The sequence below is a fragment of the Falco punctatus genome (genome assembly GCF_963210335.1).
Source record: "Falco punctatus genome assembly, chromosome: 3".
Taxonomy (NCBI): Eukaryota; Metazoa; Chordata; class Aves; order Falconiformes; family Falconidae; genus Falco; species Falco punctatus.
Genome location: NC_137582.1, coordinates 115,878,223 through 115,898,716, shown reverse-complemented (window position 1 = coordinate 115,898,716; position 20,494 = coordinate 115,878,223). Strand labels below are relative to the sequence as shown.

Below are 20,494 nucleotides of genomic sequence, written 5' to 3'. Positions count from 1 at the left end.
GATACCTAAAACACTTTACAGCACAGGGAAAGCTGGGGGCACTCTCGGCGATACACTCGGTAAAATTTGTCAGGTTTAAGCATTTAGCCCACTCATGCCTTGCAGAAAAACCCCTGCAAGTGCTTTCCTGCATCCTTCCATCCTTAAAGACCTCTGAAAGCCTGACGCTGAGACAAGAGAGTGAATTAGGTGGGTTTTAAAAGTTTTGATTTGCAGACCTGAAAATCTCACGTCGGGTGTCACAAACCAGGAGATTGGTGCAGATCTGTGGGAAATACAGCAGCTTTCATACCAGGGTGCAAAAACCACCAACCTCGCTGACTTCTCTGCAGTTGCTCCCATTTCCAGGAAGCAAAATTCATTTATGGGCTGTGGTCCAGTTCTCATGGAATTAGGCAAAACCCCCCGATTCAAAGATTTCAAAGCTGGGTGCTTGGGAGAAAGGAGACGGATCTCAAGTACATCCATCTGGTATTGCCTCAGTCACGTCTGAGATCAGATTTTCAACTGCATGTATTAGCTGTCACTACCTAGATCAGTGGAGTGATGCCAATTTACAGTGAGTTAATGCCTGCTATCTAACAACTTGAAATGGGACCTGCGTGGTACCAGTATAGCTGGTTTTTCCCAGTTAATAACCTGTTCCATTAGGGCAAGCACATCAAATTCCTTCGGGTGACACTGGCTAAGGATACTCTGCCCAGGATGGGGAGGACCATCTGCTGGGTTCAGACCTGTGCAAGGAATGTGGTACAGCTAATGGGTATGAGCTGTACCTGACGCCGCGAGGCTGCCGGGCAGCCAGCTGGCTATGGCAGCTCTCAGTAACCCAGATCAGACCCAAACTTTCTCAGGGTCTGAGGATCTCGAGTGCTGGGTTTCCCCTTCACCCTAGGACAGAGCTGGAGCTGAGCCCTGACATTTGAATGCTAATATCCCCCGATCCCAGGATTAAGCTCCAAGCTCCATCTCCAGAGACTGGCTGGTATGTCCGATAATTACGGCTCCTGCCGAGCTTTGCCAGCATGCACAGCACAACGGTGGAAGCAAGAGCCCAAGAGCAACGTGACCTGCACAGCACCCTTCATCCTTTCTGCAACACCGCTCTTCCAAAGCCAAAAAAGCGGAGCTGTGCATGAGCTAACTGCAGGCAGAGGGGCTGTGCCAGGCTCCGGGGCTGCCGAGCTGTTGCCGGCTCCTGCACGCAATTTCGGGATGTGCTCAGCTGGGAACCTCCGTGCGGGGAGGCACAGCAGCACGGGGCTGAGCTGCTCAGCACCTTCCTGCTGCCATCGCCTTTGGTGCAAGGGCTCAGAGGATGAGACAGGCACCGGGGATGCTCTCTGCTTGCTCGGTCCCTCTTCTTCCTCCCCTGTCCCCTCCTCTCACACTACAGCGCGTAGATTCACTGGAAAGAGTAAAATAAAATAATGCAAAATCATGTCTAAGCACCTTCCGCTGCAGGATATGATTTATCTCTGGCTGATTGTAGAACAGGTGACTGGTCTCCGGCAGCGGAAGAGAAGGGTCTTAGGAACTACATTTCGTCTCACTCTGAGTCAAATCCTCTTCCTCCCTCTGCCACATCATTAAAGTGATTGGTTGTGCTGATAAGCCCTTTCGAGAGGGAGAAACAAGATGTGTCCTGCCCTGACATCTGATGTGATCTTGTGGTTTTGTTTGATAGTTCTGGTCCTTTAGCTGTTGTCTTCCCTGAAATGAAACTTGCCTTTTAGCACTGACTTCCCCCCCCCCCCCCCCCCGCCCTTTTCCAATCTGTGACCCTTCGCACCGTCTCTCCGAGCTTGCAAATCCCACCCGAGGGAAGCAGGGCTGCACTTCATTGATAACCCTGCCGCATGCAGCCTCAGCTACAGCATGATAAATTCTCACTGACAACAACCTCCACACACATGCAGTGCTCCTGCATCACCTGTTGCCCACCAAATTATTAGATCTGCTTTACAAACGGGTAAACTGAGGCACGGGGTAAAACATTGCCCCTTTGCAAAGGAGCGAAGCTCACCAACATCCTTGCCGCAGTGCTTACAAATACTGTACTAAAATACAAATTTTAGTGCTGACGTGTCCCATCACTTGCAAGCCATCCCAGCCCATCTGCCCCTTTGCACAGCTCCCTTTGGGCCGTACCGCTGGACCCAGCGGGAATTTCTTTTGCTATTTATTTGTACAACACCTGGCACAACTCACCCTTGTGCCCAGCATCGAAACACCACCGACATCCTTCTGGAAGAAGCCTTCAGTGAAATTTAATTCTCCAGACATTCCCCATCTACCACAGGATCCTTTTGCTCCATTTTAACCTCTTCCAAATACACTATCAATGCCCACTTCTTCAATTCTGATTTATTTTCAAAGCCAGAGCAGAGGCAGGTATGCTTCTTCCACCCCAGCTGAGAATTGTGCCCTGGGGTTTTCCCGAAGCTTTCAAAAGCGGGAGGTGTTGCAACCAATTTCAACAAAGATTTCTTTGTACAATGCAAGCAAAAATAATTTCCCCATTCTGACTCCCAATAGCGTTTCACTTAGAAAATACTGGTCATTTTTAAGTGAAATGATCTTGAAGTTATTATGCACCAAGTGATTATAAAAGGAGAGGTGGAATTTACTATATGGGGCAAATAAAATAATTAGAGGAGTGAATTTACCGGAGCCCATATAATTTTGGTTGCTCTATTAATACTTCTTTTGAGGCCGGGATGACAGCCTGGAGCTGTAACACCAAAGGCTCAGGTGATGCACACCCATTGCTTTGAGCACTGTCGGGCAACCTTTGTCCCTGCTCTGCTTTCCCCAGGGAATGCTGTGCAAGCCCCTGGCACCTGAGCATCCCCTGGGGCTCCCCGAGCCCTGCCAAGGGGCGAGCGGGTCCCGCATGACGCTGGGGGGTCTTGCAAGGCCCGACCCACACAAACCCAGTGCTGGGCTGCTTTTCTCTCGGGGGGATATTTATCCACCCACCCCTAGAGCCCCAATTCCCCCTCGCCTTGTCTTTGCAGGACTGGACCCCGAAGGGGTTAACTGGATAGCAGTGCCTATAAGAAATTAGAGGAGGAGGTAGTTTAACATAATTGCTTTCGATGCATGTATCAACAGCGTCCGAACTGCCTCTGCAAGAAAACAATGCCCTGGACGTCTCGGCAGATACACCAACGTCTCGGCAGATACCAAAGGGTGCAAATTTCCCCGCTGGGATCAAAACACATTAGCGATGGGAATACAAACAGAGAAACCCTCCTTCGCAGCAAGTACCGATTTGCAAGGGCTCCTGCACCAACGCAGAGCCCCGAGCCTCGCGCCGGCACCTCCTCATCGCTCCCCACCCTGGGCCAGCTGCTGCCCCACCACCTCTGGGCCTCCTCCGTGCTCCAGGAGATGCGGGTTCAACCCTGTCCTCTGCCTCCTGCCCAGCCGCTCACTGCCAGGGCCCCGGTTCACGGGGTGTTACGGAGGTTTTTCAGGGATCTGGCAGATGGGGGATGAGAGCAGGCAGCGCACCGTGCCCCCCTCAAGCTGCCTGGTGGGGTGCGCAGTGGTGGCACCGATGCCGTGCCACCCTCCCAGCCCGCCCACGTTTGCTTTTCATTTGTCTCCATCCAAAACGCAAACGGGACAGGGAAAGGTGAGATGGAGCTGAACAGTCCCCGTGCAGGAGGGACGGAGCGGCCGGGGCTCGTGGGCACCGTCCATGCAAGTGCCCCATCCCGGGCGCCAACAACCCTAATGGCAGCTGAAGGGATAACACAAAAAACAGTGATAAAATTAAAATATTACAATCCCTGGCATTCTCACTGAGAATTTCCTGTGCCTGCCTGGTTTCAGCACACCCCCAAAAAGCCTATGGCCCATCCAGAGCCCGTTGCTCTTCCAGGTAGGGCCCCCCACAGGGCTGGAACAACGTGGGGAGAAGCAGAGACCCACAGGCTCCATCTGGCAAAACTAAAGGCTGGAGCACGGCTGGGATTAGCCTGGTATCCCCACGGATATCACGCCTGGGCCACGGCGGGGAAGCACCATGGCAGGTCGCCCACCAGCCCCCAGGAGTGATGCCGAAGCCCCCAGGCAGTTGTACGGAGCCCCCCGGGTTTCTTCAAACACCCACCTCAGACGGCTGCAGCACATCCAGGGCAGAGAGTTCACGAGGAAGTGAGAAAGTGTCGCTCAGGATTTCCTCCTCTTCCTCCCCAGGGAAGAGGACTGATCTCCAGAAGTGGGAAATCAGCGTATTTTAAGCACCGCATTTTAAATTAGAACAAATTATAGTAATTTTACATCGACAAATAACTGTCCAGGAAGTGGTGAGGACATTTATTTATTTAAATGATCTTGTTGGTTTGATTGATTTAGCTGTATTTTTTTTCCTTTTTTTTTTTTCCCCCTTGTATTTTTCCTTTTTCGTCACCATTTTCCCCCCCTCCTCTTTTTTTTTTACTAATTCCCGGACAAACTGGGAAATGTCTGTGTATTTATATCTAGCTAAGGACAAGCAGGGGAATAAAACAAAAGACCCTAATAATACCCAAAACTATCACCCCACGGGAGCACTTCAGCACTGAGCCTGCTTTTAATTACAGAAACTTCTCAAGTTCAAGTTTTATGTATCCCCACAAGGAAGCCTTTTTGCCAAGATAAAGATCTGAAGTCGTACAATACTGGCACAACGCAGCCCCCGTCCTGGGTCTCTATTTGAGCTTCTGAGAAGCACAAGACCCTCTAATAATTTATTCTCCCTTCTCCAAGCACTTGCCAAAGCCGTATCAAATCTCTGAGGGTAAAAGGCGCAGCAAAAACAGGATGTCAGTGCCCTAGGCACACCACAGCCTGGGGGGGGGGGTGTCTCAAAATTGCCTGTAGGACCACGGCAGCAGGGGATCATTTTGCCCTTGCTCCTCTTTGGCTCCCATCCCATAATCCCACCCACCTGCCCCACTCCCTCTTCTTCATCCTCAGCTATTTTAGACTGTCCTTCACTGACTCGCACCTGCGGCTGCTGCTTGGTAGATCCTGATTTCCCCGTGTCCCTGGAATGGGAGAGCTACAGATTTTACTTTATTTCTCCAGATTCATGAAGCTGGCATCCTGGAAAGCCACGATGCATTGCCCCACACCTTCCCACACCCCACCGAGCTCTTCCAGGTCCCCGTCTCCTCTCAGAGTTGTTTCAAATCATAACAAAACTGTAAGACAGCCTTTTTTATCCCCCTCCTCCCCTGCCCTGCGGAGGAAGCACGGTGTGGATTTACACAAACCTACAAGATTTACGCAGGTCCACGCAACAAAGCATCCTGAGACGGGTCGGACAAAACCCCCACCAGGCTGCGGGGGCAACCGACAGCTTTGCCGTGGGGTTCCCGGCATCGGCCCTGCTCCTCCCCGAGAGCGGCTCGGTCTTTACCAAAAGTGCCACAATTTCCCCTCCGTGAAGCACAACGGCAGGGCCAGGATGGGAACTAATGGATCAGTCACTTTCCTCAAAGGTAACGGGCATGTTTCTGCTCCATCTTTCTTTTTCCCCCCCTCAAAACGGTGCAAACGAGAGAAGCCCTAAAGAGATGCTCTCAGTTACAAGCAATTACCAAGGAGGCACAAATCTCCCCAGAATCCATCAGTGCTTTTAAAGACATTGCAACCCCAAAGTGAGCAAGGAAATAACCACTGCTGCAATATATTAAACACATCATTTTATACTTTTGATGGCATTTAAGCCACGAAGGCATGAAAATACGATACTGCTAAAGGAATCCAGTTTGCTGTATCCCAGGAAAAACAAACAGGAGCACAGAAGTCCATGCCACGGGGAAGCCCCCACCTCTGAAACCCCCCAAATCTGAACCCTGCCACAGCGAGAGGGGCCGACTCTGCTCTTCAGCCTCCCCCAGCCACAGCACAGCCTCCGCTCTGGGCAAGCTGCCTTCGCCTCCCAATAAACACCCCTGCCACGCTTGGGGGCTGCGGAGCAGAGCAGAGCTGGTTTGGGGGTCGAGCCCGGTGCTGAGATGGTGTTGAGGAGTGACCGCTGACCGCGTGGATCAGTTCCACACGAGCTGACCAATTCCACATGTGCAACTGTCCCGATTAAAGCATTGAAGCATCCCAGCACATCCCACAGCAAATGCAAAACCCAGGTGCTTGGCCCCACACCTCCGTGCCCCAAATCTGCAGATTATATTTGGCAGGATGGGAGGCTCAAACTAGGGCAGCATCATCTTACAGGGGATGCCTGGTGATTTCTGGTTGTCAGCAGCATAGTGGGGTCTCTGCAGAGCTTATTCTGATGAACGGGGTGAAATATTGCACCTCTTTTCCCTTCCCTAAGTAAAACGGGGTTTCAGTTTTTGCTGTTTCTGGTAGTAAATCTCAGACTCATCTACAGCCACGAGAGATGGGGAAAGCAGCGGGGGGACCACTTGCCTTGCTAGCACGGTCCTGCGCACCATTTTTCTCTCTAGCCTCAAACCGGAGCATCCACTAGGAGTAAAAGGAAGAAAAAAACCAAAACACCAAACCCACCGCACAGACTCCTCTGAGCTCAAGAAAAATGAATTCAGATACACCTTAAATAAATTAAAAAAAAAAAAAAAAAGTGAGGGAGGCTTTTCAGGGTGGTTGGCAGATGCACCTGGATGCGGGGAGCTGGGGCCAGCGAGGCGCTGGGCGTGGGATGAGAACAGAGATGGAGGCAGCGAGATAGGGGTGTGTGGGCAGCGGTGCCGAGGTGTGTCCGGGCTGGCGGGTCCGACACAGGACCGGGTGGTTCAGGGTGCTGCTTTTATCAGCACGGCCTCGAGATGGATAGAGAAGCCACAGCAAGGTATGTGTCATCCCCAGTAAGTGCTGATACAACGCTTTCTCCTCCCTGATTGCCACCTGGGCAGTGCAAGCGCTGCTGGAAGAAATGCCGTTGCAGCAGGTGCCCCAGCTCTGGGTGCCCCCTCCTCCCGCAGCCACCCCAGGATGCTGCTGTTGAGTGACAAAGCTATTTTCAGGCTGGATTTACGGACAGGACTTTCCCCTGTACAGTCAATCTTTCTTCCAGGTTTGTTTTTGTTTGTTTTTTTTTTTTACCCCATACTTGAAGCCAAGACCCCCAATGCATAAGGCACTCAAGGGCAGCCAGCACCCAAGCCAAAGCCTCGCACCCACTGCCTGCCAGCACCCTGGGGACACAGATATCACAAACACCTTGCACAGGCACCGACAAGGGAGTTTCCACCCTTTGCAAATCCCAAACTCTTAATTTCCCAGCCGAGAGCATGGGGCCAGGCTGCAGCTCAGGCTGATGTCACATGCGGGGGTCAGGTGGGGAGGGAAACCCTCACCCAGCTGAGGCTCTCAAAAATATGAAAGCAAAAAGCAGCGGTTCTTGGAAACGACTCAGAGCCGTGGGAGGTGAGAAGCCTTTCTACCCACTGGCTACGTGCCGCGCGAGGTGGCAGTGGGTGCTCAGGGCCACGCTGGGAGCAGTGGCCGCTGGAGTGTCCCCTGTGGGGTGGCACCGCTCCTGGCATTGGCCCCATTGCTCCCTCCCCAGGGACATGGAGGGGAGGAAACCTACTGGGGAGGGAAGAGCAGCACGGAGGGGATTTGTGCCTGTGGAGGATGGGGACCCACCAGAAAAACCCTGCAGGGACAACACGGTGGGAGAAGGGATACGAAATGCTCTTGCCTGGCTGGTGGTAGCCCAGCCACAAGCCCCCTCCATCCTGCTGCCCGAGCCAGCAGATGCTGCAGGGTGGGGACACACCGCTGGTCCTGTCACACCAAGCGAGGACACGACTGAAAGCACCAAATCTGGGACACACACCTGAAACAAGCAGGGCAGGAAGAGACCAAAACCCAGCACCGCCACAAGCATTCGCGCTGCTGCTGTGGCCAAGTGGGTGACAAGGGGGGGATACACAGGGACCCTACTGCCCCATGCTCTTCAGACAGGGAAACCCAGGCTACAGCCCTCCCTTCCTCACACCTGTTTCATCATTCAGGACAGGACAGGAGAAAATTAAACCGCAACGTAAGAGCGGGGAGGTCCGTGGTGCCAGGCAAGGGCTGCAGCACCCAGTGCCTCGCTCCAGCATCCCGCTCCCTCCTCCACTCTCCTTCTTTGCTGGCCAGGGGAAGAAAACCAGCTCTGTTCACACAAACTTCGGCAGCACTGAACCTCAGAAAGCAATTTTAAACTCAATGTGGTCCAAGCCCTCACCGTGTAAGCAGAAAAGACTCTGCATATCCTAGCGCTGCTGCCTTGCACCCCTTCCCACCACACCGGCATCGGCACACAGGGCTCGGTGCATGCTCGCAGCCAGAGGGATGCGTTTAGCCCAAACGAGTGCGGCTGAGTATAGATGTGCTTCCCCACAAGGGTTATGGTGAGTGATCAAGTCCTCCTGCTCTGCCCTTCCTCCTCAACACAGCGGCCAGGACAGCAGGGATGGGATAGAAATCAGAAACAAGGGGTTAAGGGAAGAAGAGATTTCGGAAGGAGGGAGAGAGGTTAAGGAAGATGGAATGGCAGAAAAAAAAAAAGAAAAAAAAAAAAAAAAAAGAGTCAAGGATGGGGGGAAAGGCATTTAAAGAGAGGAAAAAAAAAATTAAGAGAAAGAGACTTTGCACAAGAGTTCCCAGGAGATGGGCAGAAAGGGGCTGGTGCTGCAAAGGGGAGCCGGGAGGAGGAGAGCAGAAGTGACAGCAGAGAGAAGGCGAGAGCAGTGGGAAGGGAAGGAAAGGGAAAGGGAAGGCAGCCAGCAGGTGGGTGTGATGGGGGAGGCCCTGGAGATGCTCCCATTTACCCAGGAACAGACTAAACATCCCTGTATAGCTTCCAGCTATTCATTTTTCCATGTTCTGCTTCTTGTGGATTATTTTGCAAGCAGCTGTGGATGCGAGAGGGCTTTGCACCAGGGCTGCAGCTCGGCTGAGTTGGGTTCTTGCTAAATAAAGAACTGCAGAGAAAGGGGAAAAAAAAAGAAGGAAATTCCACAGGAAGTTCAAATATTTTATTACTTCCTGTTTGTACAAAGTATGTCAACACTTGGCACCCGCTGCGCTATTTGTTTAGAGCTAAGGTGCCAACTTGACAGAATGTCCTTTTTCTCTCCAGATCTAACCCAGAAAGAGCTTGAGCATGCAAAAAAAAAAAAAAAATTATATCTGGGAGGGAGCAGGACTCTGGGAGGGAGCTGCTTGATGGCTTGGGGATGCTCAGGGACTGCGGCAGCGCAGCCGAGAGCGGCTCGGCCAAAGCCACCACTTTATCAGCCCTGGCACTGCTCCTCGCTTGGCCGTGGGTCCTTCAAAGGAATGTGCTTGGGGGTCCTCAACACCATGGTCCAGCTCTCCTGGTCCCCGCCCCCCCGGCTTCATCCCCCAGCCCCACAAGGGGCTCTGGTTGTTCTCCGCTTCCCTGCGATTTCTCCCCCATCTCAACTCAATTTAAACTCCTCAGAAGTTTTTCTGGGTGCAGCTTTAGTTAAAAGACTTGCTCAAGGGCTGAGATGAAGCGATGGGACAGGAGTGGAAGATGAATGGGATGCTCAGAGGTGGGGCGTGGAGCCCAGCCGCCTTTCTGGCCCAAAAACCCCACAAGAACGTTTGCTGGAGGAATTTCACTGCATCTGAGAAGACGATGCCCAGGGCTTTCCCAGGATACCAAGACAAATGGCCAATTCTTTCCACATTAAGGGTGCTTCTCTGCCCACTCACGCCAGCCCCACATCCAGCCTCCAGTCCCAGCCAGCACTGATCCTGCTCAACAGGAGCCAACACACACTGTGTCCCACTCATTTGAACACTACAGCCGAGAAGGGTGAAAAAAAACACATATATTTTTATGCACACACATATACATGCAGATATATACACACATACGTATGCATTTACATACGTATATGCTTAAAAGTGTATACAACATATATATACACACACATAAAAATTGCAGTTCTTCCTGGCAGCTCTCGCCTCTCAAAGCCAAGCAGGGGATGGCAGCGCGAGCCATGGTGTTTGGCCAAAGGTGGTTATTACTGGTTATTACTGGGCTCTATCGGCTCCCATTGCTGGCACCCACCGGCGCACCAAGGGGTGCTATGCCGGAGAGCCACCCAGTGGCAGGATAACCAGGAAAACCACGGTGGTTTTCCATGAAGGAGCCCAGGTCATCTTGCAGCCGGTATTTCCACACCAAGGGTTTCTGCAGAGGACTGCAGAGAGGGAAGGGCAAAGGGCATTATGTAATTATATGTTTTAAAATTTCATGTTCATTAGAAAACGCAAACCAAACTGTGGCACCAAAAAAAAAAAAAAAAAAAAGACTGTTTTAAATTATTTTTTTTTTTCATCCGGTGCAAGACACTGCATTTTCATCAATCACATAGTCAAGCCCCAGGGACAAACTAAAAGTCAAAATATGACCTTCACTGCCAACAAGTCTATGATCATCTGAAAAAATACAAAAAGCCCCACAACTTGGGTCTAAACTCCTTCAATCAGCAATTTATGGGCTGTAGGGATGGGGGAAGAGATCAACCTTTGGTGTCCACACAAGCTAAGGGCATAAGCAGCAACTAACCACCACACAGTCCTCCTCAAGGTGCCTACAACCCCAGCACAAACATTTTGAGGTCCACAAATCAGAGAAAAAAAAAAAAAAAAAAAAAAGAAAAAGAAAGCAGTAAACTGCTGACCTTGCAGGGCAGGACGGCATCCCAGGGAGGGCATCCCTCAGGCACACCGAGGCAGAGGCAGGGCAAGCTGCTCCATCCTCCAGTTTTGCTTAATTATGCCAAACAGAGGCATGGCCCCAACCCAAAGAGCAGAGGGTGAGCATGCCCACGGCTCAGCCCCCCAGCTCCCCGTCTGGCTGGGAAGCCGTCGCCTCTGTATCAGAAAATGTAAATGAAAGATCGGGAGCGATCAGCCGAGCTGTTGAAATTCAGGAGGAGCAGGTATGATTCAGCAGGGGTTTGGCGAGCACTGGCTATTGGTGAAGTCAGAGCAAACCAAACGCTCAGAGTAGCGACTATCTTACCTTGTATTATTATTTATGTATTCCTGATTATTATTATTATTAGAAAGGCGATCTGATGCAGCAGATAAAGGGCTGAGCCAAGAGTCAGGAGACCTGGTTTCTATTCCTGACCTGGAAGAGTTGTGAAACTCCCTGCCCAACCCTTCCCTGCTTTCCCCTCCCAGCCCCAGGCTGAGCCCATTCCTGGTGGCTGCAGCACCCACCACGACCCACGTTTGCCTGTTGCCACAGCCCCACAACAGGGACCTGCCTTGTGTTTCTGGCTTAAAAGAAAAACCAACAGCACAGCATCGCCTGGATTCCAGCTTTGCAAATCCAGCCCGGCGGCTCGACAGGCTCCTGTAAAGCTTTTCACGCTCCAAAATAAAAATCAAGGGGGAAGAAAAATCCAACAAACCCCGAAGCAAATAAAACTCCCTCACCGAGGTAACAACCTCCACCTGGCCTGACATCAAGGGGCACCGATGGCCCAACGACAGCATCAACAGAAAATATTTTCTAAAGCATATTTAGAACGATCAAACAGTTTCCCTTCAATTTGGGCACTGACAGCTTTACACGCAAAGGGAACAAACTCTGCTTTATAGTCCCCAGGGTGGTGCTGAGCGAGCAGGAAGGCAAAGTGGGAGCAAGAAGCCGGAGACTGAGGCCCTGGGGACAAGGCCCCACCACACAGGAGGTTCCATAGAGCAAATCCTACTTGTGACAAAAGGAAAGCTCCCTCACTGATGCCACCGGAGCCTTTCCTTGCACTCCTCGGATCACGGGCGATGCCAAGGTGAGCTCCAACCAGCCCGATGCCAAAAACCAACCCAGCGAGGGCAATTCACAGCCGCTTTCACCAAGAGCCACCCTCAGCCAGGAGGCACCGTCCTGCACCCAGGAGCACCTACTCGATCAAAACAGAAAGACATCTCTGCGGTTGACTCGTCTCTTTGGTTTTCTCAAGCAGCGCAGCCCCCGGCCGCGGGCACTGCCGGTCAGAGCCTTTGACAACCCAAAAACGAAACCACCGCTAACCAAAAGGGGAAGGTGCTCTCCTGGGCCCGTGCGGACAGACAGGCAAATACAAGCACAGGACGGAGGAAACCTGCAAACATTTTTAGCTTAAGAATCAGCAAACCAGCCTCCAAAGCCAGGCACAGCACCTCTGGCTTTGCATCCTCGCCAGCGATGCCCTGCACGCCACCAGGTGCAAGCTCTTTGTATTTTTGCTGTTGAAGCCCGAAGCGTTTTCCCTACATCCCACATCCCACCCGTTTATAGCAGACTGGACCTATAAAACCATCCCTCCACGATGGGATACGGAGTGCAACAAGAGCAGGCAGCAGGCAGGGACCCACGCCATGCTCTGCCATGCAGAGAAAATAAAAGGAGCCGAGTCACACGGGCTCTCTCGGCCACGCCAATGCCAGCTCATTAGCCCTGCACGCTGCAAACGATGCCTGCCCTGCCTGGCTTTGCCTGGCTGCAGGGGCATCCTGCATCCTTTGGCCACAGAGAGCTCAGCCCCCTGCACGCCCCCTTCGCTGCTCAGCGGCTGCCAAATAAAACACATCACTTACTTCGTGGCTCCCGGGGTCCATCTACGGTCACTTTAATGGCTCGGTGATAGGTAGCGACTTGGGTGGGGTTGGTGAAGACGGTGATCGTCAGGGTAAAGCTTTTTCCTAAGGAGGGCGAAGGGGGGAAAAAAATAAAAACACAAATCAACGAGAGAAATGAGGGTATTCATGTGGGTTCAGCCCTTGTGGGAGCGAAAGGCTCCTGCTGGAGCAAGCTCAGACACAAATATCCACATCCACCGAACTCCAACACACACATCATTTAATTTTATGAGACATTATTGCCGAGACACAAAGCTCGGCCGGCTCCCGCTGGGGTTCAGCTGGCTGCAGCAGAGACAGGCTTGGACCCGGTTCAGAGCGGGAGCCAAGACCTTCCTGGATGGAAAAGTCACTTGTGTCCCCAGTCCCCCCTGCCCTGTCCCCATATCGACCCCTCCACCCACAGCAGCTTCCTGGTGCTTTCCCGGATGCTTCCCCTTTTCCCATGGGAATCCGACACACAATGCTGGATGCTGGACCCTCTCTGCAGGGGACTGATTTGGGTCCTGGCACCCATGGGATGGTCCTGCAGGAGCAAGCTGGTGAGATGGCATTGGTCTGCAGGTGATGGGTGCTGGCATCCGCAGGGGAATCCTGGTGGCTTTGGCCCTGTGGCTGCACCCACCCTGGGGACGTTTGGTGGGGAGCTGCGCCGCGGTCACATGGGCACCCACAACCCATGTACGGGGGCCAGAAATTGGAAACAACAAAACCAGAATAGAGCCAGCCAGCTTTGGCCACCAAAGTGGCCACCAGAGAGGTGGTCCCGCTGGCTGCGGGGACCATCCCCTGCTCCCAGCCCTGACGAGAGAGCAGGAACCTACTGCTGGGAAAGAGTTCAGATGCCATCATGGGGGCTTTTGGAGATGCTTTTGAAGCACCGAGCTTGTAATCTTTTTTTTTTTTTTTAAATAAAAAAAAATATAAAAAAATGGTAGAGCAGCTAAAGGCTCTTGGGAGCCCAGTTTTGCAAGAACACAACAGTGACCCCAGTTTTGCAAGAACACAACAGTGACCCCTTGCCTCAGCAGAACAAGTTTCCACCCGCAGCCTGAACACAGTTTTGGCACTGGAGGGTGTTATCACACCTGCACCCTGGTACCACCCTGCTTTCCTCTCCCAGCACCCACCCCGACCCCAAACCCATTCACCTCCTGCGGCCTCAGCACCCCCACCCCAGACCCTCTGCCCTCTCCTTGCCCATCATCGGCTGCCATCGCCTGCTCGATGCCTCTGCTCTCCCGCAGCCTCCAAGGTTCAGGAATCCCTTGGTAAAGTAAAGGGTAAAGGGGGAAGGTTGCAAACGCCAGGGAGCAAACCACTCTAACCAGCCCCCCAAGAGCAACCACTGTGGGATTTCAAAGGTATCTAGTATTTCAGAGGTATAAACCCCAGAAGGAATCCGGCTGGAAATGCCCGTGCAATAGCCCTCAACTCCTCCAGCCTTTATTTCACAAATATATGCAGGAAGAAACCACCTCCTTTCCCTTTTCCCTAAAGGGATTAGGGGTTTTCAGATCCTGACCATCACCTATCTACAGAGTTGAACCTGAGAATACCCATAGCAAAACAAAATCGTATTTATACAGCTAGAAGGAAAAAAAGAATACACATAAAAAATGAAATTATCTCCGCTGGAGAACATCCTGCAATTATCCCAGGTGGGAGAGTCATGGGGAAGGGAGTAAAACAGCAAAAATCGAGCTTTAAAGGAGAGAGCAAGCATCAATCCCTCCCTAGCCTCAGCATTTAAACCAGGACTAAACAGCGCACAAACCTTCAGCTCATTTTTCTGCACAAAAATGACTTTTCTTTTTTTAACCTTCCCAAATACAATTTTAATCCCCACTGTCACGCTGACAACCTGCACGGAAGAGCCGTGCTGCCACAGCCTGCGGAGCACGAAGTCTCCCAGGCGCCTGCACGGCCACATAAAACCCAACCAACACGAAGTATTTGTTGGCAAAACGTTTGCAGAACCAGAGCACAGGGATGAGGATTATTAGGAGCAATTATTTAGGAAATTCCGCGGGAGGAGAGGCAAGGGAAGGAGCCCCTTTGCATGCGAGGGAGCAGGCAGCGTGCAGGCAAGCCCAGCGTGAGACACAGAACACGGAGCCCAGCAGCTCTGTGCCCGGCTCCCCTACTTGCTGCTGCATCTGATTTTTTTTTTTTAATTTAATTTTTTCATCCTCCACGTGAAATAATTTCCCTGCATTTCTGTTCCCCACCCCTGCTCGCTGCAGACAGGAATCCCTCTCCAGGGAGGACGGCCGCTCCGTGGAGCCAGCCAGGCCGTTTCTGTGTCTCTGAACAGCTCTCAAAAAAATCCTCCCACGAATCGAAAATGACAATTATTACTTAGCATCATTTTTACTCATTTCCCGCCTTCTCGGGAAGCTGGGCTGAAGTTACTCATTCCCACCCTGCCCCGGCCGCAGTTCGCTGGCTGCGTGGGGCTGGATCCCAGCTCCTGGGTGGGTTTGGGAGGACGCACGACTCTACGGGATGCTCCGGGGGGGTGGGGTGGGGGTGTGTGTGAGGTTATTCCAGCTGGGAGAGCAGGTGGTGGGGTGCAGCAGCATCACAGCACCCCGCTGGCCTTGGCTTTCATTTTACACAGTACAATGAGCAGAAAAGGGGGGTTAATTTTTTTTTTTTTTTTTTTTTTTTGTGAAGCCAGGGGGGAACTGGTCCTTCTTCCCTCCCTTTGTCTTCCACATGGAGATGGTAATTTTAGGGGTGGGGGGGTAGGGCGTAAGGACTTGTTCTTCCCAGCTCACAGTGCCGGGGAACAATCCCAGACACGTTACTACTAAAAAATACCCAAATCTGAACTATTTCAAGTCCTGTTTTCAAAACGAGAGCCTCGCTGCTTCCAATTTTCCAGGGCTCCTGCAGCTCAGGCACACGTACGGGCTGCTCACGGCGGGCAGACCGCATGTGTTTACAGATGCACACGTCCACACATCGGATTTACACAAACATTTCTACCCAGACACACAGAGCTCTGCTCCACCAAAACATTTTGCAACGAAGCCACATTTCTGCCAGAATAAATTCAACCAGCACCAGGCTTTCAGAGATTAAACCAAACAGGGGAAAGCAAGTGTGACACCCAGAATAAAAATTCAATAAAAACGATTTTTCACACTAAATCGGTTTGAAAGAGCCCGTTCTGGGCCAGCACGGCCGTACGCGGGGAGCTAAGCACACGCTTCACGCTGCGAGAAAACCCCACTGCGCCGCCTTCACGCCAGCCCCAGGGAGCCCTGACAAGGTTATGCCTTCGCAAATATTACACAGCCTCATCCCACAAGAATATGTATATATAGATATATAAAAAAAATATTCAACTCAGCACTTGAGTTACGCTCCCCACGCCAAAGCCTGTTAGCGGCAGCGGAGGTTTTCCACTGCTGTAATGAGTATTTGCCCGGACTCTGCCCGAGGAAGGAGACTCTTCACCCAAGTGCTTTCCAAAACTGTAAACTACTGTTAATTCAGAGCTTGGGAATGCAAAGGAATTAAGTTAATAATGAATTCAAGAATCAAGCTGAGATTGGGTTGCATTCAGTTTGGAAATTTGTGTAAGGAGGATGAAAAAAAAAAACCAAAAAACCAACCCAACACACACACAGAGAAAGAAAAGAGTCTAAGAGAATAATTGATTACAGAAATGAAAGCTTAATTCATAAAAGAAAAACATTTTCCATCCATCAACCTGCAACCAGTTAAGTGCAGAGTTTTAAAGAAACTGCAACATGGAGAAGGAGCCAACAGGAAAAAGGAAATGTATGAAAGAATGTAAACTATTCAAGTTTCATAAAGAGGAACAAGTAAACAGTTATTACATGCAAATAATTCCTAACATCACTGCTTTTAATTAATGCAGAGAAGTCAAAATATATCTGACATTGTGCGTGTATGTTCGAAGCCGTTGAGAAAATGCTGCCACATGGTCACTGAAACACAGTATTCTTATTTTGGTTTAAATGAACAATTAAGTGCTTCGAGCTGCAGCGTTTATAAGGCCGATGAAACGCTGAAATTCTATTGATACTCATTGAAATTCAGGTCTGCGAGGGACCAGTCAGGAGGGAAGGGCACCCCGACACCCATTGGCGTTCAGCATTTTGGGGATTTATTTCCCTCTCCCCCGATGGCACAGCCCGATCCCCTTGACGGTTTGTTTTGAAAAACCCAGCAGTGTGACCCGTTCAAAGCTGGATGATAGAGCCAACCTCTACAGCCCCAAAGCTCCGTTTCTGTCCCACTTCTCCATGCAACAAGCGTGGAGAAAACGAGTGAAACTGCCCTGCGCCCGCATCTCCCGACCGACCGAGCCTCTCCGCACCCTGCCCACGGCATGCCCCTCATGCCAAGCACCAGGCTATTATTTTACTTGAAAAAAAGTGAAAATCAAATTAAAAAAAAAAATAGAAAACAACCAAAACCCACCGAGCTGCCCAGGTGGGTTATTGCCCCTGAGCACATTCACCTGCGGAGGGGACACACCGAGCACACACCGCCTCCTTTTACCTCGCTGAGGAGAGAAATTCGGCAGAATTTGAGTTTGGGCTGCCTCGCCCCACCGCCGAGGTTTTATTAATAAGGGGGTTTTAAGTTTTTTTTCCCCCGCACCACGGCAGCAGACGAAGCGCCGCTCCCGCATCCCTCCCGCATCCCGCGCGGTTCCTCCCTACACAAGCCCAATCCGCAACAACGAAACCACCCGCCCTTAAAATAAAACAAAACAAAACTCAATATTGGTTTTCTTTTCCAAAAAGGCAAATAATAAAAAAAAGCAACCATTTCCTGGCCGGTACCTACCCCTGCCGCTTCTCCCAACAAATCTGAGGTCGTTAAATCTTGCTACTTGGTTTTTCATCACGGCGGAGGCGTTGCGGAGCTCTGCCGAGTAATTTTCATCGTTCCCTGCCATCACCGTGACCACGGTCCCATCGGGCACATCTCCGAGGGCTACGACCTAGGGCAGGACGAAAGAATTTTAGGCTAAAATTAACTGCGGGCAGAACTAACCTGCCCTACGGTGTGCGTGTCTCCCCCCCAGCCCCGTCTAAAACCTCCCCCTCAAAAACCAAAGCAAAACCAAAAGCAAGCCGAACCCCCGAGAAAGGCTGAAAACTCGGAGGGGAACGGGGAAAACGAGTTAAAAAAGGGGTTAAAGGGAGAGAGGGGCTTCCGCGGGAGAGGGCGGGGGGGTCAGGCCGCGTTCGGCCCCGCTGGGGGTGTTTGTGCTTTTATTTTTGTTTGATTTTTTGGGGAAAAAGCGCTGCCAAGCGCGGAGCTGCGCGCCCAGCCCGGCCGCGGCGGGGAGCGCGGAACCCGCGGGTGAGGGGGTGGGAAAGCCCTCACCCCCTACCCCCCCCCCCCCCCGGCCCGGGGAGCAGCCCCGAGCCCCCGGCACCAGGACCCGGTGGGCAACCCCCACCTCCGCAGCCCTGCCGGGCTTCCCGGGCCCCCGCTGCCGGCCTGCCCGGCTCCCCCCACCGCTGGGTTTCGGCTTCGCTCCCCCCAGCCCCGCTGCCCCCAGCCCAGCCCCGGCAGCGCCCGGCGCGGGGGCGCCCCGTCGGGTCACGCCGTCCCGCGGGAGCGGAGCCGGGGAGCCCGGGCAGCGCAGCCCGGTGCCGACGCTTCAGCTCTTCGCTTTCTTTTTTTTTGCAGATTAGATCTGCCTTCCCTGCCTCTCTCCCTCTCCCAGAAAGGTAATTAACCTCCACTCTCATTAAACTTCAAAGTTGCCTGAGAGCTCCTAACTGTACGGAATATCTAAGATGCTGTGACCGCGGGGCAATGCGGAGACGATTAAAAATAATAAACCGAGCTCCCTTGAAGGTGATGTCAGGAGCGAGCTGAAGCGAAAGGGGTGGAGGGAAAGAGGCGAGTGGGTCGGGGCAGAGGGCAAGCACAGAGCCGGTCCCTGCGAGCCACCGGGGCCACCCGCCCGGCAGCAACTCGCCCCGGAGCTCCCGGCTTACCTTGAAGGCGACGGGCAGAGTCTTGTTGCACCTCCAGTGGGACGGCAGCACCGAGCACAAGAAGTTGGGGCTGTCGGTGCGCACCAGCTCGCCGGCGTGGTCGGCCAGTACATCCACGACGGAGCGGACCTCGGGGCGGGCCCGGGCTCCCGGGGCGGGCGCCCCCAGCGCCCCGCTGTTCTCGCCCATCTTACCGCAGGGGAAGGCCGTGGAGGGGGGTGTGAAGCGCCTGCTGGTGCTCGGGTCTACGGGAATACGCATCACAACGGCGGGCGTCAGGGAGCCGCCGCGGCCGGGGGGGACGAGGAGGGACCCGGCGGGGCCCGGTGCCCACCGCTCGGCAGCGGCGCGGCTCGGCGGGGGGGCGCGGCGGGGGCAGCGGCGGCCGGGCCCCGCGCTGCCTCGCTCCGTCCCGGCAGATCGCCGTCCTCGGCGGGGCGGCTCGGGGAAAGCGGGGCGGGGTGTCCGCTCCCGCCCGGCTCCGGGCTTCGCTCCCGGTGGTTTCGCTGCGGTCCCGTCCGCCCCGCCCGGGGAAAGGCGGCGCGGAGCCCCGGCAGAGCCACGTCGCGGCCGGGCGCCCTCGGCTGCAAGCGGGTCCCCTCCTCCGGGCGGCCCCGAAACCAGCTCCCAAGTGTCAGCCGCGCCGCCCGGTACCGTATTTACTGCCGGCCCCGGGGGGGCGGGCCGCGCCCTGACGGACGGGGCGCCACGCCAATGGAGGGGCCGCGGGGGGCCTTCTCCCCGCCCACCACCCTGCTCCTGAGGGGCGAAGGGGCGGGGAAATGCGGGGAGGGGCGTGGTCTCCTCGAAAGGGGCGTGACCAAAGGGACCCACGCCCTCCCCCTGAGCTGGACCGGCGGGGCGGGCGCACGTCGGGGCCCCGGTGGCTTCTAGCCGCCGCCGCCGGAGGGCTGTGGGGCGCGATGGGGCCGGTTTGGGGCCGAGGCCGAGAGCGGCCGGGGATGCAGCGCGGCCCCACCGCCTCCCCGCCGCGGAGCGCTCCTGCTGCCGCCTCCCGCGGGGGCTCGACCGTGGCGGGACGGAGCGTGGGGGGATCGGGGGCCGTTGGGGCAGGCACTGGGGACCACCGGCACACGCGTGCCCGACGGAGGGGGAGGGGGGGCGGCAGGCCCCATGGCCTGCGCTGAAAACCGCTGCTCCCCAGCTTGCCCCCCCCTAAAAAAACCCCAACCGTCTCCATCCCCGGCCGTCCCGGGGCGCCCGCAGCGCCCAGCGCCTCCGGCAGCTCCACCGGGGCTGCGGCTGCGGGCAGGGCCGGCGGTTCCGGCCGGAATCGTTGGCGAGAAAATTCGTGGCGAAGCCACCGGTTCTGCGGGAAGAGAACGAAAGCGGCGGTTCGCTCCGCTCCGCGGCTGCCCGCGGAGCCCCGGCCGCGGCACCGCCGAACCAAGGGGCGGGCGGGGGCAGAATCGGGGGGGTGAGGCGGGGGCAGAGCCGGGGGGGCCCCGCTGCCCGGTTGCTCCCGGCGGGGCTGAGCTCCGCCCGCCCCTGCCGTTCAGCGACCGGGACGGCCCCGTCTGAGCGGAGCCGGCCGGGCTGCAGCGTTCCCGGCTGCGCGGTGTGAAACGCAGTTTTCCTTAAAACAAGGAAAAAAAACCCCAAAACCCTAAAACCAAACCCCAAACCCCAAAACCCCAACAGCAAAAATATCCCCCTTTTTCCTGAATTCCCTCCACAAACTAATGAAGCGTTTTCCTCCGCAAGCCGCAGTGCCCGGAGGGGCCAGCCCGGCCCGCGCTCCGCGTCCCGCTGCTCGCCAGACCCTGAAAAAACTCGGTTTTGTAAAAAAAAAAAAAAAAAAAAAAAGGTAGATATATCTATAT

At 54.0% G+C, this 20,494-nt stretch overlaps 1 protein-coding gene across 1 annotated transcript in view; it reads right to left on the bottom strand.

Moving 5' to 3' along the window:
* The window catches only part of RUNX3 (RUNX family transcription factor 3), a 61,388-nt gene that overhangs the window by 21,913 nt on the left and 18,981 nt on the right, over positions 1-20,494 (bottom strand). Inside the window, exons 2-4 of the mRNA XM_080379198.1 lie at positions 18,651-18,895; positions 17,482-17,638; positions 12,607-12,711 (exon numbers count right to left, since the gene is read on the bottom strand). Coding sequence (XP_080235324.1) covers positions 12,607-12,711; positions 17,482-17,638; positions 18,651-18,895 — 507 coding nt within the window. The remainder of the gene's footprint in view (positions 1-12,606; positions 12,712-17,481; positions 17,639-18,650; positions 18,896-20,494) is intronic.